This window comes from Miniopterus schreibersii (genome assembly GCF_964146895.1).
Source record: "Miniopterus schreibersii genome assembly, chromosome: 6".
In the NCBI taxonomy this organism is placed as follows: Eukaryota; Metazoa; Chordata; class Mammalia; order Chiroptera; family Miniopteridae; genus Miniopterus; species Miniopterus schreibersii.
In genome coordinates, this window is record NC_138107.1 from 26714747 (window position 1) to 26735723 (window position 20977).

General features: G+C 35.4%; 1 protein-coding gene across 1 annotated transcript in view; it reads right to left on the reverse strand.

Moving 5' to 3' along the window:
• EYS (eyes shut homolog) overlaps window positions 1-20977 on the reverse strand; it is a gene marked incomplete at both ends in the record, with an annotated part of 1105706 nt that overhangs the window by 394490 nt on the left and 690239 nt on the right. Inside the window, 1 exon segment of the mRNA XM_081140616.1 lies at window positions 12952-13102. Coding sequence (XP_080996742.1) covers window positions 12952-13102 — 151 coding nt within the window.

A 20977-nucleotide genomic window follows, 5' to 3' on the forward strand; every position in this document is an offset into this window, starting at 1 on the left:
GAAGTGGAGTCTATTTCTCCTCACCTTTCATACGGGCTGACCCAGGAACAGTGTTGTAAAGCAACAGGAGTGACTGCCTGTGTGTTTGGGGGAAAGCCAGTGACCACATAAGACGTGTAAGTAACCTCCGATGGCTGTGCTGTACATGACACAGCCCCACTAGCCTATCGAGAGGCAGTGGGCTGGGGAGGGGTGGGGAGGGGAAGCGAGAGGCTCGGCCAGTCTTCTGCTCCTCCAACCATCCTCGTTGGGACATAAGACCCATGAGTGAAGAAGTCATCTTGGACATACCAACCCCAGAAGAGTCCGAGCGGAGCAAAAATAATCCCCCTCACTGAGTCCTACCACTATTGTAGATCTGTGAGCAGATAAGTGACATCTATTGCTTTAAGCAGTGTGTTTTTTTTTGGAATGATTTATTACAAAGCAAAAGATAAATGAGACATTATCTTTTTCTGTTTTGTTTTACTCATCTGAGGATAGTTTTTCCATTGCTTTTCAGAGAGAGTGGGAGAGGGAGAGAGAGAAACACCGATGGGAGAGAGACACATAGACTGGTTGCCTCCTGCACGCACCCCGACCAGGGCTGGGACAAGCCTGCAGCTGAGGTATATGTCCTTGGCGAGAACTGAACCTGGGACCCATCAGTCAGTCCACAGGTTGACACTCTAACCACTGAGCTAAGATGACTAGGCTGAAACATTATCTTAATCAGAAATCCACACTTAAAACTTGGCTGCTGCCCAGCCAGTGTTGCTCAGTGGTTGAGCATCGACCAATGAACCAAAAGGTCACTGGTTCGATTTCCAGTCAGGGCACATGCCCGGGTTGCAGGCTGGATCCCTAATAGGGGGCTTGCAGGAGGCAGACGATGGATGTTTCTCTCTCAACAATGTTTCTCTCTCTCTCCCACTCCCTTCCTCTCTCTCTAAAAGCAATAAAAACATATATTTTTAAAAAAAGATAGTTGCTTAACACTTCAGATGTCATCAAAACACAAAATATATTTTGTTAATTGGTACACAGGATATTAGATCTAATGAGTAATTTTCTGTCATCAATTATAATTATGTATAAGAATACGGCAGACACCAATGACTTTCACATGTAGCGTCATTTGTCATTTTCTTCACTTCATAGATGAAGCTATCACTGCAGTGTACCACAGGCTGCTTGCTGTTGCTCTCAGAATGTCACGTGTTTGCCTTAAAATTAACCTTTCATTCAAAATATGAGTTAAGGAGCCTAAAGACAGTATGAGATTTTCCCCAGCTAAAAGACTATGGCACAAGTTTTTTATGCTTCTTTGCCAATATATGTTTGAAAGAATTTAACCTAGACTAGACTTGCTTTCTTTGCAACATACTCCCTGGTGGTGAATTTGAAATTCCTAAAAGTTATAGAAATTGTATAATACTTCATGACATATAATCTCAAATATCAGAAATGATAACTGGTCAAAGCATTTTCAGCATGAAGCTATCCTGTTGTCAACAACTGTATTTTCTTTCATGTTTATCAGTGAGCTTCATGCAAATTTAATTTTATTCTATTGAAATTAATACAGTCCAAAAACAAAATTATATTCAATATCTTTCTACTCAGTAAACACGTGTGAGTTCCTGTAGAGCCAGCTATAAGCAGTGGAGATTAAAAAGCAAAAACATAAGACAAGTCCATCATTTCCTAAAGTACGCACTCAAGTGGAAGGAAGACAGAAGACAAAGTGATGACTGCATTAAAAATAAGATGAGCATTGCTAGAATAGAAAGACATACAGGTTGCCATGGAATCCTATTAAAAGGAAATTAACTAACACTTCACTGTCAGGGAAAGCTGCCTTGAGGAGGCGGACAGGACAATGAGAACTTCCTGGGTATGGACAATTAGAGGCGATCTTCCAGACAGAGATAGGGGCGCTTATCAAAGGCACAGGGCACATGGGGTCTGGAGGCAACTAACTGGAACTACAGCCCTGTGGATGACTATGAAACCTGGAAAATGAAGGTCTGGGAATAAAGCTCATGTTTGCAAACCAGGAGGAAAGGAAGCTGAAGGATCTGAAGCGAGTCAGTGATACGATACCTTAGAAACACTCCTCTGACAGCTGTGCAGAGAGTACTGAGAATGCTAATGATTTCTGGAAGGAAGTGCAGGGGAATGAGCTGTTTTGTTTTCTGAAAGGTTGTTTTGTAATTCTACACTCTCTCCTGGTAATCACACTCTCTCATTACTTCAACTACAGCGCAAAACTAGTCAGATCTCACCTTTGAGCTTCACACACTGTCTCATGAAAATCTCAATCTGATACTCCCAGAGGCACTTCAGGCTCAAGGGGACAAAAAGGAATTTATCATCTTTCACCATCAACCTGCTTCCCTTCCAATATTTTCTACCTAAGATTGGTTTTCTGAGCTACTTTATCAGGCAGGATAGAAATCTGGCTGTTGTCCTTGACTCCACCCACTACTTCAGCTTAAATCCAATTGTTATAAGTCTTATTGATTTTAATCCAAATATTTATAGAATCTGTTCCTTCCTCCCTAACTCTCATTTCTCTGAAAAACTGAAACTCTTATTTTCTTTTCCCTAAACTGTTCAGCCCTCTTGCATTTAATCTCCTATGCTCTGCTCTCCTCCCAAATATAAGCCCATATAGCTGCTAAGGTAATTTATTTAAAACAAAGTCGAAATCTACTGGATAAATTCCAGCTCCCTAAAACGACATCCAAGGCCTCCCAGGATCCAGCCACCGCCTCCTGTTCCATCTCATCATTTTCCTCGACTGGCCGTCCCGTTGTGTCCTGTGGGAGCCCCGAATTGTTAGCGCTTCCTTGCTCACACCCTGATTTTTTTAACCTGGTCTTTCTTTAAGCACACTGGTCTTTCTGTCAGCATGCACTCATCTGTTCTCTCTTTTCCAGGCCGTCACTGCAACCTCTTCAGACTCCACTCACCTGTTATGGTCCAGCTGGGATCCATACCCCTCCCTCCACTTTGTATCACCAAATCCCCGGGATGCGCTGCTCTCGGAATAGTTCATTAGAACTCTCTCTCCCCCTCGGTTGTCTAAACCCCAAAAGAGCAGGGCCTCTTGTACTCACTGTTGTATCCTCAATGTTTGTGTGTCATTTGACAAATAGTGAAAGCACAAAACACTTTTGCTAAAGAATGAATGAACGAATGATACCATATCCAAAGCCCAGATAGATTCGATGGAAAGTAGCCTATCAGAATGCTGAGTGGCTCTGGGTGGCCAGAATCCAGGTTGCCAGTCACCACACGCTACTGAACACCTGAAACACGGCTGGCTCAAATGGAGAGGAACTGTAAGTGTAAAAGACACCCTAGATTTCAACGACTTTTAGGAAATAAAAGCATGTAATGTATCCTATCAATAATGTTCTCATGAGGATTACATGTTCAAATGACAATATTTTGGACACACTGGATAAAATAAAATGGATTATTAAGAATTAATTTGGCTTGCTTCTTTTTACTTCTTTAATGAGGCTGTGGAAATTTTAAAATTATAAATTTTAAATTGGACAGAGTTACATGTAGATATTTGAAATATCCCTCCAGTGATTTTTTAGGTGGAGTCTGAATAGGACGATTTCATCCTGACCAAACAGCTGTGCTCTGACAGTGCCGTTGCAGACTCTTAGCTGGTGCCAGTGAATCTTCACACTGAGAGAGTTTGTTCTTTGTTTGTTTTGTTTTTTGTAAACTATGTATGGTTTTGACTGATGTGATTATTCATGGCAAGACCATGTTTTAGCATTTCATAATGCGTATTCCAGAAATGGTTGATAGGTGAGTAAATGCCCTTTAATAAATGCTCTTATCAGATATGGTAAGAACAGGTTCACTGCTCATACACATGGATTTCGCATGTTCCATATGGGATAAGCTAATGAAGATTTAAAAATATGTTTTCTAGTTTAAAATTTAGTATTTCCAGAATACAACTGTTACTTGATGATGCTATTGACACTACTAAAAATAAAAGGTATGGTGAAACAATTTTCAGAATTGCTACATGCTGCACCCTTCTGCTTAGAGATTAAAATGAACATTAGCATAATAAAGACTGAGGAGTTTTTCAGAGAAAAAACAAAACAGAACAGCCTGTGTAAATATGTTTAACTCAGTGTTTCAAACTTTTCACACTAGTTGATCAGCAAGTTTTTTTCAATTACAGTTTACATTCAACATTATTTTGTACTAGTTTCAGGTGTACAGCCCAGTGGTATTTCCAGTACCCATCTGACACTATACATAGTTATTACAATATTATTGACCATATTCCCTATGCTGTACTTTACATCTTGTGTCTATTTTGTAACTACCGATTTGTACTTTTTTATTTTTAATATGTCTTTACTGATTTCAGAGAGAAGGGAGAGGGACAGAGAGAAACATCAATGATGAGAGAGTCATTGATTGGCTGCCTCCTGCACACCCCCACTGGGGATCGAGCCCACAACCCGGGCATGTGCCCCGACCGGGAATCGAACCAAGATCTCCTGGGTCATAGGTCAATGCTCAGCCGCTGAGCTATGCCAGCCGGGCCAATTTGCAATTCTTAATCCCTTCACTTTTTCCACCTAGTGCCCTAACCCGTCTGTTTCTGTTTTATTTGTTTATATTGTTCTTTAGATTCCACATAGAAATGAAATCATATGGTATTTGTCTTTTTCTGACACTTATTTCACTGAGCATAACACCCTCTAGGTCCATTCATGCTGTCACAAATAGTAAGATTTCATTCATTTTTTATGGCCAAGTAATATTACATTGTATGTATGCCCTACAACTTTTTTTTATCTGATGGGCATTTGGGTTGCTTCCAAACCTTGGCTACTGTAAATAGCACTGCAATAAGCATAGGGGTGCATATATTCTTTCCAATTAGTGTTTTGGATTTCTTTGGATATATATCTAAAAGTGGAATTGCTGGGTCATAAGGCAGTTCCATTTTTAATTTCTGAGGACCTTCCATACTGTTTTCCTTAGTGGCTGCACCAATCTGCATTCCCACTAACAGTGCATGAGGGTTCCCTTCTTTCTATATTCTCAAGTGTTTTTTTTAAACACATTCAAAAACAGTTTTATCTCCTCTTAGAGAGGAACATCTAATTAGTAGGCATGTAATCACTTATTTTTCCTGAATGGTCCCTTCCTATATTTATTTAGTAATAAACCACATAGCCCTACCCCAAAACAGTGATTCACTTTTGCTGCCAAGTAAAGAAAACATTGACCTCAGAAAGGTAGAGACAGATTTTGTGAATATTTTCATTAGTATACAAGATCCATCAAGATGGAGTTTTATCTGATTACTCAATAGTGAACACCCATAGCAGAGCAATGCTGGGCACACAGCAGGTACTATCCAGATGGATGGGTGACTAGATGCATAGATAGGTAGGTAGATAAACATATTTTTAAATAAATAAATGAACAAAATTTTTCTTTATATTTGTTTGCTCTTTATTATCTCATTTAAAAATATACTGATGAATTAAGATTTCAAAATATAAAGTAACTTCCATAAGATGATTGCATCTAAAAAAATGCTTTATTTCAGGAGTTTTTATTTATTAATAATATTAAATATTGTTTTATGCAGTGCTTTAAATATTGCTTAAAACAAACGCTGTATTAAAAGTTAGCCATTAAAATAAACCAAGAACAATGTGGACTGGTAAAAGGTGTCTGACATTGTTATTTGTGGTAAATTAGCATAACATGTTATGAAAGCATGGCATTTAAATTTTGCTCTTACTACTCAACAGCTGTGTGAACAACATCAGGCCATTTGGCCTCTGTGTGCCTCAATTCCTTCATCTATGAAACGGAGATGGTAATATTACCTACTTCAAAGAACTGCTAAAAGTATGGAATGAGAGAGCAAGTATAAAGTACTCACAAAAGTAGTGTCCAAAGAGAAAGTGCTCAGTAACTATTAACTACTGTTACAAGTACAATGTTTTAATAAAGAAGAACATTTCATATAGCTTTTTTTATTTTTGTGGAAAAAAGTTATCCTAAATGATCTTCCACATATCCTTGAAATATCAGACCAGGTTTCTCCTTTGTAACCCCTAAACCACATACAATATAGCTGATCCTGGAGAGGTGCTGGTTGGGTTCAAATATTGATTCTATCACTTACTAGTTGTGTGACCTTGAGCAAGTTACTTAATCTCACCCTGCTTCAATGTCCTTAGCTGTAAAACATGGATCAGTGACTATCCATAGGATTAAATGTTATAATGATTAAAGGAGCTAATATTTGTAATGAACTTAGAGCAGTTCCTAACAAAAAAACCAATTCATGCTCCAGAATGCTTGCTTACTTGCTGAATAAATGAAGAGATGAAAGCTCCTTTCACCTGTGTGGATGTTGAGGTTCCTCACATTAGTGATGAAGACTAATGGATAAGGTGTCTAAGCCTGAGGGACAGTCAGCAGATAAGAGTGGCAGCAAAGAACAAGATCTGATGGAAGTGCAGAAAAGAATTTCTGCTTTCTTGTTCTAGAAAGGTAGACAAGTTACATTGCTTTGAATGCCAGGAAACTGCATACTGATTAATCCACTTACAGTAAGTGATGCAAAAATAAAACATATAGTGAACATTTTAGGAAAACAAAATTGTAATTATATTTATACTGAGTATTTAAGAAATTATTTAGCATATGAACTGGGATCATATTTTTCATAGCATAAGCATTCATTTGTATATCATAATCAATTTCAACACGTTTATTTCAAGTGGAATATATTGAACTAGACATAGCTTTAAAAATTATGTTTATTTAGCACAAGGTAGAATTAAATTAGAATTAAATTTTAATGTAGGAAAGAAACTCAAAATAAAATAATGATAAAGAGTAATAATTACTAAATGCACACACTACAATATCTTGATCATATTTATTACAAGCCAAGAAATGGTAGCAGCCCAAAATGTTGCAGATGAAGGAAAAGAGGACAGGAAAGGGTAAGTGGCTTGCCTAAGGCCCACAGCTATGAATTAAGGGAGCTAGGATTCATTTCAACTCCAGAGCTCCAATTTTTAATCCTGGAACTGTACTGCCTCTTCTGAATTAATGTTCATAGTGATGTCACTGAGTCCTTAAGATATAATTATCTTGTGTCATGGAGAAAATGATGCATGTGTCAAAGACAGTGAGTTGATAAAGTCTTAGCCCTAAGTGGGTTGGTTCTCAATGACCAGAAAGCTGGTTTTGTCTTACCATGTCATGTAAATAGACACTGCTCACATTTTGTCTTTGAAGGAGCCAGTATAGTTACTGATAAAGGAAGTTTTAATAACTTTAGATTATGTAATATTTTACAATTGACATTACAAAGTACATTATTTTCATCTTTACAGATTATGTTGCAAATTCTCGGAATTCATGCTTCATTTATTTTCTCAAGTCTCAGCATCCTTAAATTTTACATTGGTTTCATGTGCAAGATCATTCACCTGAGGGCTCTGCTCTCTAGGTTTTGACTAAATTAGCCTTAAATCCTTAAATTTTACTAGAAAACTATCTCCCAAATTAATATTCCCAAAGCACTTAAGCCAAAAATTGATTTTATTCTACTTAGTGTTAAGTTAAATAGATTCTGCTGCAAAATTAAATAGGGTTTAAAATTATGATATGTATTACTAGAATTCCCTAACTAATATAAAACCACATTACTTCTTGCTTTAGTTTATCTATTGTCCCCAACCCCTACAAAAAAATACTGAAGCACTTTGATTTTAATAAACCTGTTAACACAACAAATTGAATATATTCATTTGTCTCAATTTTCACCTGAATTTTTTTCACAGTTTAAGCTATGGACATGAGATGTGTTATTGTGGGTGTTTGTTGATTAGTTTGTTCATTTTAAAATAAAAACTCTTTGAAACCTTTTACAAATAAATGGAAAGTTAGGCAGGAACATAAGGAACACCAAATGGGAGTCTATCAAGAAAGTGTCCTCAGGAATATTATACAAAAGTCAGGTGATCCAGGTAAACAGAATATAATAGAATTTATGACTGGGATAGCATCTTAACATAAAAAAAAATCTGTGTAATTCATACTTAATAAATAGTATATTATATATACTATTTAGTATTATATATTATACTAAATGTTTTATCTCTCCCTCTTTCTGTCTGTCTACTTATCTACACTAATAGAATCAGCATAGAACCACAGAATTTTGAACTGGACTAGACTTTAAAAGATAATGTAGTCTAACATCATCAGTTATAGAAGAGAAGTTTGAGGCATAGAGATCTCAAATAATGGTCAACAATATAAAACATTATTTTTGGTATATAAAACATTATTTTTGGTAGGGATATGATTAAAAATCAAGTGCCCTCATTTCAAGTCTGGTAATTTTCCCACCAATCCAAGTTGTTTCTTGAAAGGGCATATGTATGCATATAAAATATTTTTATTCATGTAGAAATATTTACCTAACTGTAACTTTTTAAAGAACAGGATTTGGTCATAGAGCATTACATTGTAGTTATCCTGTTCATATGAGGTGCAGCAAAAGCAGGACTAACAGAGAGAAACATCTACTTTAAAAAAGAAGAAAGATCTCAAATAAACAACCTAATGCTATATTTGAAAGAACTAGAAAAATATAAAATAAGCTAAGAGCAAAGGTAGCAGAAGAAAGAAAATGACAAATATTAGAGGAGAAATAGACCAAAGAGGAAATTGTAAAACAATAGGGAAATAAAATCAGCAAAATTAATAGTTGGTTTTTAAAAAATAATTGACAAAACCTTAGACTGTAGAAAAAAAAGACTCACATAGAGTCAGAAATGAAATAAATATTACAAATGTTATAGAAATAAAATGTATCATAAGAGAACACTGTTAACAATTACATGCTAACAAAATGAATAACCTAGAATAAATGGGTAAGTTCCCAAAAACACAAAAGCTATCATAAAGAAATAAAAAGTCTAAACAGGCCTATAACTGGTAAGAAGACTGAATTAGCAATCAAAAACCTCCCCCAAAAAGAAAAGCCCAGGACCCCATGTCTTCATTGGTAAATTGCATCAAACATTCAAAGAGCAATTAACATCAATTCTTTTTAAACTCTTCCAAAAAATTGAAGCAGAGGAAACATTTTTAAACATATTTCAGGGAGACAGCATTACCCTGACATGAAAGCCAGACACAGCCGCCTCAGGAAAGAAACTACAGGATAATATTCCTGATGAACAAGCATGTAAAGGTCCTCAACAAAATACTAGCAAACCAAAATCAACAGCACATTAAAAGGCTCATATACTGTGAACAAGTGGGATTTATCCCTAAGCTGCAAGAATGGTTCAACATATAAAAAGCAATTGTGACACCACATTAACAGAATAAAGGATAAAAATCGTATCATCTCAATAAATGCAAAAAAAATACATTAGTCAAAATTCAATGCTTTTTAATGATAAAAACACTCAATGAATTAAGAATAGAAGGAAATTTTTCAACACAAAAAAGGCCATATTTGACAATTTCCCAGCTAACACCAAACCCTACAATGAAAAACTTAAAACTTTTTCTTTAAGATAAAAAATAAAGCAAGGATGCCCACTCTTGCTATATCCATTTACCATACTACTAGAAGTTTTCTAGTTTTAACAAGAAAAAGAAATAAAAAGCATCCAAATAAGAAAGGAAGAAGTAAAACTCTCCACATTTCCAGACAATATAATCTTATATATAAATTATACATATTTAAAAAACTCTAAAGATTAAAAAACCCCAATTCAATAAAGTTGCAGGATACAAAATCAACATTAAAAAAACAGTTGTTTTTCTATACACGAACCACAGACTACATAAACAAGGAAATTAGAAAACTATAAACATTGATGAAAGAAACTAGATAAGACACAAAAAACAAAAAGGGATTAAGGTTTGGCGTCATTTAGCAACTTGGACCCAAAAGCAGGAGCCCATGCACTTAAAAGTGTAAGCAATTAAAGAAGATACTATGGAGGAAAGTGTTTTCCCGCCACCAGAGAGAGGGCATTTACTCTCGGAATTTGGAAGTTATCATGTGGTCATCAGGGGACCTAGAGTTTTTCACACTTCAGGCACAAAATTGAAAGTGTCTAACTGTTTCCTTCTCTCCTCACATACTGAGCTCTGTGTGGTTCTGTTAAAGGAAACATTAAACAACCTGTCAGCATGTACACATTGGACTAGATAGAGACTCATTATGTGGAGGGGCTCTGGCCAGTACAGACAGACATTATTGGAAACTTAGAGTCAAGAGAATAATTATATTTTAACATTCATTGGCTCAAGAAATCAACTATAGCTCTCTTCCTTAGTGTTTTATACTGCAAACCTGTTGTTTTTAATTTTCTGAGCACTGACAACCCACTGTGCTTAAACAGCAGCTCTTAATCAGAACACAATAATTAGGTAGTCAGAGCCTGCCTGATATTTAGATGTTCAAAGGGGCTGCACTGTACAGAAACATGTTCACAAAGTTGTTGTTTTTCCCTCTGATTTATCAGATGATTTCTCCTTAAGTATTATCATACGACTATATGTTATAATTAACTTTTATCAATCATTTAGTGCATAGCAATGTAAGTATATGTCACATACATGCACACTTGTACACACACCTAGAGCTACTGTGACACAGTAGCAATGTAAGGAAAGTATAAAAAATCAATAAGGTGCTGACATAAAATCTTTTAAATACAGCATTTTTCACAAGGAGGGGAAACCTGCTTAATTGGTTGTCCTTTTAATTTCAAGGTAACTTCACTCTTCCACACTGAATTTACTCTAAATCTGATTACATGCTGAGTTGCTCCACATCACAGGATGAATATCAAGTTTTTAGTGAGATAATCCCTTAGTAAATGCCAGTCCTTTCAAACAAATTTTAGAGAGAAAAACTGTTTAGAATACAGTAAATTACATATTTATGCAGCTCTGTTTCGAGATTCTGTCTTCCACTAGATAACGTCTATCCCTCTTCCTCTCCCCCTCCTCTCCCCCTCTCCCTCTCTCTCTCTTTAAAGTATGTCCCTTGCCCAGCCCTCCGTGGCTCAGCAGTTGAGCATCGACCTAGAATCCAGGAGATCCCGGTTCGATTCCCGGTCAGGGCACATGCCCGGGTTACGGGCTCGATCCCCAGTTGGGGGCGTGCAGGAGGCAGCCGATCAATGACTCTCATCATTGATGTTTCTCTCTCTCTCGCTCTCTTTCTCCCTTCCTCTCTCTGAAATCAATAAATATATATTTAAAAAAATAAATAAAGAATATCCTGTTAATAGGGCTATTTAAAAAATTGATTTGGTGAACTCAAGGCCCACATTTCAAATGACTTACTCTATATTACAGTGTCCCATTGATAGGAATGGTATGCAGCAGGAATGTACTGATAAAATGGACTGATGGGTTAGTGGTAATAGCAAGCCAGTTAAATATTTGAAAATGATCCCTGTCCAAAAGTAACTCAAATGCAAAAATGAACCTGCCATCTTTCCCTGTAAATACTCTTATAATCCGCATCTTAATTAGTATAAATTTTCTACTTATATAAGCCAGCCGGGTCATTCAAATTCCAAATTTTTCTATTGTTTTTACCTATAATTATTTACAAGTTTAATAGCTTTCGTAGTCATCTTCTCACTCTTATTGCCCCATTATTTTTTATTCCTATTACCCTATTTTAAGAATTCTTGACAGGTAGTCTAAACCCCTCCAACCCTATACTTCAGCTGCTATTAAAGTGAAAATTACATAATATTACTCTGTGTTAAAACTTCTTAAATGGCACCTCTAAGCACCAGCATATAAATACTATTTTGTATTTTATACAGTATCCATTATTCTCAGGCTCTTGCTCACGTTCCCAACATCAAGTCTTCTTCCTGCTCAATTCATATCAAACTCCATGTCTCCGCAATAATAAATTATTTCTACTCCCACTCCCCCTCTTCTAAGCCTTTCCATTACCTATACCTCTGTGTGTATGTTGCTTCATCTGCCTGTAATGACATTCTACATGTTATTTACCTGGTAGACACTTGATCATCCCTAGGATCTCTAACTCCAAACTACCTTATTGCTCCAGGGAGACCAAGAGCCTTCCTTTTCTATTTTTCTACATTGCCTCTGTATATTGTTTATATTTCTATTAGACTAAATACCTAACTGTATTAGAGATATTTATCTCCTGGAGTCTTGAGAACTTGTATTTAATTAATGTATGCTCACAAAAATTAAATTCTATATGAAAAACCCACCTTTTATTTGAGAAATATATAGTTATATGTCAAGCACAATGGAAAATATAGTAAGAGAGAAGATTCATGAATGTATTAAGCAACATAAATTTTTAAAGTAGTTCTCTGTAATAACATAAAATGAAGCAAAAAAATCAATAACATTTAAGTCAGCATGCATGCTCTTATCTTAAAATACAGGTTGATAAAGAAGACAATAGACTAATTATCTAAATGGAAATTTAGAGAGTGGGCTGGCATATGAACAAAACTCTGTAGAGAACATTCTTATATTTTAGTGACCTTACATGAAGCAGAGACTGGGAATGGTCTTCCAGTTCCATTTCTTAAATCATATTTTTGCTATGTTATTAAGCTAACCCTCTCATATATCCATGGACCACTAGCATGGGAGTGAACAAAAGCCCGTATGGTTAATATTATCATGAAATGTGGTATAGCCATAGATAGTGGAGCATTTCTATAAAATGAGAACAGTAAACTTTTAGTATACGTAGGATAAATTAATATTTGTTAAATGGCTCATAATTTCTTTTTTGAAACCATGGAGATGGCCCCATTAACCAGAAAACTTTTCTGAAGTTTTCCTATCTCTCTTCATAAAATGACATAATAAATACATAAATAGAAATACCTGGTTTGCTCCATGAAGATCTGGAAATCCACCGATAAAGACAGATCCTGATTCTGGCAGGGGTTTTCCAGACACATGACTGACAGGTTCGCTCGCTCTTATAGTCCTCCCTAGAATAGTCAGTTCATCTCTACATGGGTCCAATTCTTGCCTACAACCATTTAGGAAAGAAATGTATAGTTTTAGTATGTGTTGTGTAAACATTTGTCTGACCAATTAATTAAGCTATTAACAAAGGAAGAAAGATTTAAGTAAATAGATAATCTCACCATAAAACCAACAACGCCAGAAATAGATTAATCTGTTCTAAATTAGAAAGCCTTAATACTTTAAGTACACAAATACAAAATTAAATTTTGACAAAAAACACACACAAACTGTAGCAATCACTTAATAAAATAAATAAATCCTGATGATAAACAGATCTCTTTCAACAGTGATTAAAATGACATGAGAGTATAATATTCTACTTTAGTTTTTATATTGTTAAATTTTCTGTGAGTTAAAAATATTGAAAAGTATTGGTTTCATATATGGTTACAGTACTGTCCCTTATCTGCAGTTTCACTTTCCATGGTTTCAGTTAGTCACATCATCGACCTCAGTCCAGAAGTATTAAACGGAAAGTACCAGAAATAAACATGGGCCATGAGTCATCCCTTTGTCCAGTGTATTCAAGCTACATCTGCTATTTGCCCATTAGTGAGTAGCAATCTTGCTTATCAGGCCTAATGTCCCGGTACAGCCGTACTTGTGTTCAAGGAGCCCATATAGTAGCCTAAGGCTAAGCCACAATGACTACGCCACGCACTTCACTTTATTTCATTACATAGGCATTGCATTATCTCACATCATTACAAGCAGGATGAATAGAATACAAGATATTTTGAGAGAGAGGCCATACTCACATAACTTTTATTATAGTATATTGTTATATTTGTTTTATTTTTATTATTCGTTCTTGTTCATCTCTTACTATGCCTAATTTATAAACTAAGACTTATCATTGGTATGTATGTATGTATAAGAGAAGACATAGTATACATATAGTTTGGTACAGTCTATAGTTTCAGGCATCCACTGGGGATCTTGGAACATATCTTCCAAGGGTAAGGGAAGGAATTCTGAATCTAGTGTATAATATAACTTCAGTGTTGAAAAACTGTAATATTGAAATGAGTAATTAGTTGTAGTAATATAAATCATATCAAGATGCAAAGCATGTAAAATTTTTAAAAATTAATAAAGCAAATATAACTTAATTAGGCAACTCCTAGTAATAATTTTCATGTGCCCATATTTCAGAAAGATGAGATAAAAAATACTTCGACAATACTTTAACATGTAGCTATGCATGTCTCACTTACTCTAGCCATGTTTAATCATCCAATCCAGAGACTGAAAACTTTGGCATAAAGGCCAAATGTTGCCTTCCCCCACGTTGTAAGTAAAGTTTAACAGGAACGGAGCCACACATTTCTTTACACATAGTCTGTGGCTTTCATAGCACAGTTCAATAGTTGCAACAAAAACTCTAAGGCCCAAGGAGCCCCAAATATTTACTAACTCTTTACAGAAAAAAGTTGATAGATTCTTACCTAATCAATGTATCTATTTCACTACCAAGCAAATAATTTTATTATAATCCTTTCAGAGATGATAGTACACGTACTATAACCTTCACCTATCAATGGCATTCTATATCATGGACATGTGATATTCTGTCTTCCCAATATTCATATAAACCTTTAATTTAATTATAACATGCATGCTGAAGAAGGTAAAGAATAAAGCTCTATGAAATACCATACTGTGAACTCAACCACTACCTAGGTCAAATGGCAGAATATTACTCTCAAGAATCCTTAGAAATATTGGCAAAACAAATACATTTTTATACCCCCTCCATCTTAATTCAACATTATGTTTTCAGTATTTATCTTTGTTATTGAATTTAAGAGTAGTTTGTTCATTTTCATGGTACATCATTATATTGATATTTCATAAATTATTTATTCTAGATTTGGTGTACATTTTGGTGCTATTATAAATATTGCTATTAAAAACATGATTGTATATGTAGAATTAATCCTCTTACTTTGTTTATCATTTCTGACTGCAATGGCATGAAACTAGAATCAACAAGAAGAAAGCTGGAAAAATCACAAATACGTTGGGATTAAACAACATGCTACTGAACAGCTATTGGGTCAATGAAGAAACTAAACCACTGTCTCATACCATACACCCAAATTAACTCAAAATGAATTAGACTTGAATGTAAGACCTGCAACAATAAAACACACAGAAGAAAACATAAGCAAAAAATTTCTGGACATCCGTCTTAGTGGTATCTTGTTAATTTGAGTCCAAAGGTAAGGGAAACAAAAGCAGAAATAAAATGGGACTACACCAAAACAAAAAGCTTCTGCACAGCAAAGGAAACCATCAAAAAAACAAAAAGGCAACCAACTGAATGGGAGAAGACATTTGCAAATGAACTTCTGCTAAGGGGTTAATATCTAAAATATATAAAAAAACTCATACAACTCAACAACAAAAAATCTGATTAAAAAATGGACATAGGATCTGAATAGACATTTTTCCAAGGAAGACATATTGATGGCCAAAATTTTTCTAATTATTAGAAAAATGTGAATTAAAACAATAATGAGATATAACCTCACACCTATTAGAATGTTTATTATCCAAAAGACAAGAAATAACAAGTGCTGGAGAGAACACAGAGAAAAGGGAACCCTTTCATATTGTCAGTGAGATTGTAAATTGGTACAGCCACTATGGAAAACAGCATGGAAATTCCTTAAAAATTTAAGAATAGATCTCATGGACATGGATAACAGTGTGATGATTGCAGGGTGGTGGTGGTGGTGGAAGGGGGTATAGAGCGAATAAATGATGATGTAAAAAATAATTAAGACTAGATCTATCTTATGTTCCAGCAATTCTGCTTCTAGGTATTTTTTCAAAGACTATGAAAACACTTTAAAAAGATATATGTGCCCCTACATTCATTTCATTTCATCATTATTTACTTACGATAGCTAAAGTATAGAAATAACCAAAGTGTTCATAATAGATGAATGGCTAAAGAAGATGTGGTCTCTCTCTATCTATCATCTATCTATTTATCCATATATACCTTGAATCTTTGTCAATTGGTTTTTACAATAAAATATAGGTCAATAACTATACATCTGTATTAAAATTTTTTGCTCTGCATAATTTTCTTATATGATTATATAATAATTTAAGCAAACCTATTGTTGGATATTTAGTTTATAAGATTTTGAAATAATAGATAGTTATGTGATAATTAATTCTTGAAAAGCCATCTCACCCTTACTTATGTCCTTAGGAAGTATTCCAAGAAGTAAATTATTAAATCAAATTAAAGGCAATTTTAAAGATTATCATCAAATTGCTGAGTTACACTCTAGAAATTTGGTCCCAATAAGCATTGCCAGAGTCCCTAAGATTTTGTTCAGTTTTACATCTATGTTCATTTAAGATCTATTTTCAATATATTCTCTGCATTAAAATTCTTCCCATCCAAAAATATTTACTAATATTTATGTTTATAGACAGATTTGAAGGTCATCCATACCTCACAATAAGACTATGTATATAACAGATTGTTATACACTTTCACTGTAATATTTGAAATCAATTATATTGCTTTAATTATTGAAGTGGCATAATTTATTTGATATTTGGTATGTCAAGTATACTCTCTTACAATTCTTCTTCAAATATTTTGACATGTTTATCACTTAAAATCTATTTTTTATTCCAAAATTGTTGGTGGTGTTTTTGTCAAGAATAAAAGTTATTCATATTCTAAAGCTTAAAGGGCTATACATATATGTACATATACACATACACATATGCACACACACTGCATACATGTCTAACATAGACATACATATGTCTATCATATTAATATTACATATTAGAATATTTTATTCCAATGGGAAGAACACTTTCTACCTTTTTTCTTCATTTAACCATCTGCACTTAGTTCATATTCAATTGTGGCCTCTATCTTGTGGAATTACTTATTTAGAGAATACTAAGGAGTGATGCAAAATACAGTATTTATTAATTTAATACACAATTGTATGAGTGTAGCAGGGACTACTATACAATATAAATAACTTAAAGTTAGACATAGTCCACAATTAATCCTTTAATGATAAAGATGATTATGATGAAAGAGGGAAGACTAATAGATAGTGTAGATGTGAGATTTTGAGTGAGGGTGAAAACTGAAAGGGAAATGAATGAAGTGGAGTTTTAAAGGCTTTTTCAGCCTATAGTTGATAACAAGAGTTCAGTTCGGTACCAGATCTTTCAGGTTCTCTTCTCTGAGCATGTGGGACATGTTACATTCTGTACATGTGTCAACAGCATGAGGACAGCCCTTTGCTAAGTTACTACTGTACCTTTATGATGCCTTTGTAATCACAGGAAAGGAGGCAAGGGAAGGCAAAATAATACAGGCATGCCATTTATACAGCTTTGCCAAAAAGCTGCATTTAACACTCTCCGAGTCTGTTCCCCGCTTATTGATGGGGGAAGAGACCACATTAGACGCGTGCCCAGTAAGGTCTGAGTGATGTGGGAAGATGCTTGCCTGTCACGCCTAGAAGCGAGTCAGTGGGCAGAATGGGCATGGCTACTGCACGCAGGTGAAACCTGAATATTTAAACCTTTAAACAAAGGAACAGGCTCCCTTCCCGCCCCCTCCCCCTCCCCCTCCCCTTTTCTCTCTCTCTCTCTCTCTCTCTCTCTCTCTCTCACACACACACACACACACACACACACACACAGAGGCTGGGACCCCTTGGGACTCCTGTTGCAGGGGCTGCGATCCCCTGCGGCCGCATGGCTCGGGGCGACGTGGGACTCCCACAGTGGCCTAAGGGACTAAACCTGGCCTGAGTGCTGAACCACACTGGGCTACAACACGGAACGGAAGCTCTGGACACTGGCCTTGCTTCTGGCTCTGCTGGAACCCCGGCTGCACCTTTTCCAGGACTGCTTAAGGGGCAGGGGACTTTGGCACCCAAGGAATGTAACTTCACACCAATAAAGCTCTTTTCCACATCTCATCCTCCATGGGGGCTTCTGGAGAATTCTTATTTCAGCGATACCCCAAGAACCTCCACCTCACTAGCAGAGAAGTTTGATTCTCTGGCAACACACCAGGAACAGGGACCACAGGAGGAACCATAATTATTACTTTATTACAATCTAAAATTTTCATTTTATTACAGAATTTTCCCAAATTTTAGAATGTAACATAAACTTTTCACAATTTGTCTTCTTTGTTAATTTAATAATATAATGTAAACATTTATGTATGTTAATGTTATTGCCAACTATCCATTTTAATGAATGTTTAGTAATAGTTCATATGTCTTGCACTTTGACTTTTTTCCTAAAATGTCTAATCTTTTTCCACAGTTTTTTCACTATTTTTTATAAAACTATAATGTATGCCTGTTTCATACATCCTAATACACAAATCAATTTATTTTCTTAGGAGAATTTCTAGAAGTTGATTTGCAGTACATAAGCTTTCCCTATACTTACATTGTATATGTATAGTACATATGAAACAGGTGTATATTATAGTTTTATAGAAAATAGTGAAAAAACTAGGGAAAAAGATACCCCCACACCTGAAACCTATATGCTGATATTAATCACTGTCACCACAATAAATTTAATAAAGTGTTATTTTTTTTAAAAAGAAAATTTTCTGTTAGTTTTATGTGAAAATTTACCTAAACTCTAGTCCCCTATTATTCAAACACTGATCTAGCTGTTTCCACGAAGGCATTCTGTAGACATGGCTAACATCTACCTCTGCAATCAGTAAAGGGCGTATCTCCATAATGTGGGTGGACCTCACCCAGTCAATTGAAAAGTTTGAAGAGCAAAACTGTTTTCCCTGGGAAGAAGAAATCCCACCTATGACATCAGCTCCTGCCCCAAAGTTTCCAGCCTGCAGGCCTTGATGGAAACATTTTACAAATTTTGTACTTATTCAGCCACGCCCCACAAGTGCGTAAGCTAATTCCTTAAAATAAATCTTAAAAAACATATCTTCTGCTGCGTATGTTTCTCTGGTAAAGCCCTGACTGATAACAGATTTTGGTAACTCAAGTATTGAGGTACAGAGATGTTTGACCCAATGTCCAGGAAGATCTTTCATATCTTACCATCATGTCAATGAAAGATATTAATGTTAATTGAGTAAGGAAATTGATTCTTTAACTGGAGCTTTTGTTAAATAGTTTTTGTTAAAAATCTCAGGACATGTCTTTCTTAATTAGTGTTAACAGCCCACATGGAATTTAATTCCTTAAGGAAGTTTTCTGCATGAATTGCAAGGGATCAGGTGATTGGCTTTTGACTGTAACTCCAAGACACAGGCTTGTAAATGACTTTTGATCTGGATTAATGAACAGAACTGTGAGTATTGGGGAAAGGTTCATATACCATATAAGGAAATTAATTTTTATAGACATCACATTTGAAGCTTTTCCTTGACATTTATTATGATTTTTATTTTAGTATAATTTCTATTCATCGTCACAGAGAGTAGACTGCTTCACAATCAAGAACACTATTAGTATGTGCTCCTTCTGCAGGCTTTCATCTTTGGATAAATATGAGAATTTTCTTTCATACTTAAATTTCTGCATTGGATATTCTTGTTTTCAAAGTTATTATCGTTTCTGAAATAAATTACCCACTGTAATTGAATACAAGGATGCCATATCATCTTTTCTCATACACATATTCCAGAGAGCTGGCAGATAAACTGAAGGGAAATGAAAGGCAAGTACACCCCCATTATAACAATGTAGGCTATCAGGTTTTCTTTGCTGAAAATGCAATTCTAATATTTCATCTAGCGGGATTGTTATTTTATTCAAGAGACACACTTTTTAACAGCAGTCGTATCTTTCTCCTTAGGCTCATTAGAGTGGAGGTCATGCTGTTCTGATTGTGCCCGAATGAATCTAACAGGAATTGACTGAACGTAGGAAAACAGTCTTCCAACATTATTGTTTAGCATTTGCTGATGATACAGTTTGCCTAGCACACCATGCAGTGTAAAATTTTTCCATCAAGGCTTTTTAAGGCTTTCTCTAAAATCAGCACACAGGGTGCTTTAAAGGTCAAATGAGTAGACAAATTTATTCTGCATAATTATAAATATATAGAGAACTCTCCTGAGGAGTCCTGGTGTTTGAACTACCTTTAATTGCTCTTCTCCAGGCTTGCAGTATTGTTCATATTCGTTATCCATATTCACATAATAGTAATCATTAACAACTCTCCACTAATTAGAGCCTGAAGAAGTTTAGTGTGCCACAATCACCCATTCTGTTTAGGTAGTCATGTTAGCTCCCAAGAAAGATCAAACAACTATGCTGAACACTATGAATAGAGATGTGGGTGAACTACTGTTTTATTATTTGCATAGCTACATCAATTGTACAGCATGCATTAGCAAAGAGTAGAAGTGACACATGGATTAGTCCAATCTCCTAAGTAATCAAAAAGCAAATATCAAAATTTCATCACGTTTTCTCATTGACTGTTTGATATTGACATGTTTTATCTCTCCAGTGAAAAAATAACCCCTCATTTTACAGTTATTTTTGTCCACCTTTGATTTCTTAGTAAAACTTAGGCATTAGCCTACTGACCTTAAAAAAACCAATTCCACATTTTCGTTTGTAGCATCAACTGTGCTCCTACCCTTAATAAGTGTGATTCTAAGTCAGCAGTCGTATCATGGATAGGAAGCCCACAAGCTTCCAGGTGCTTAGATGCTACCTCCAGTGTGACCAGACTGTCCCTGGTGTCCACGTTAGGATAGCATTATCCTTTTGCCCATGGGGCTTTCTACAGGCAAAATAACTGTTTGCATTCACTGAACCATACTCAGATTTTCAAACAATTATGGGAAGCTGAACAAAAA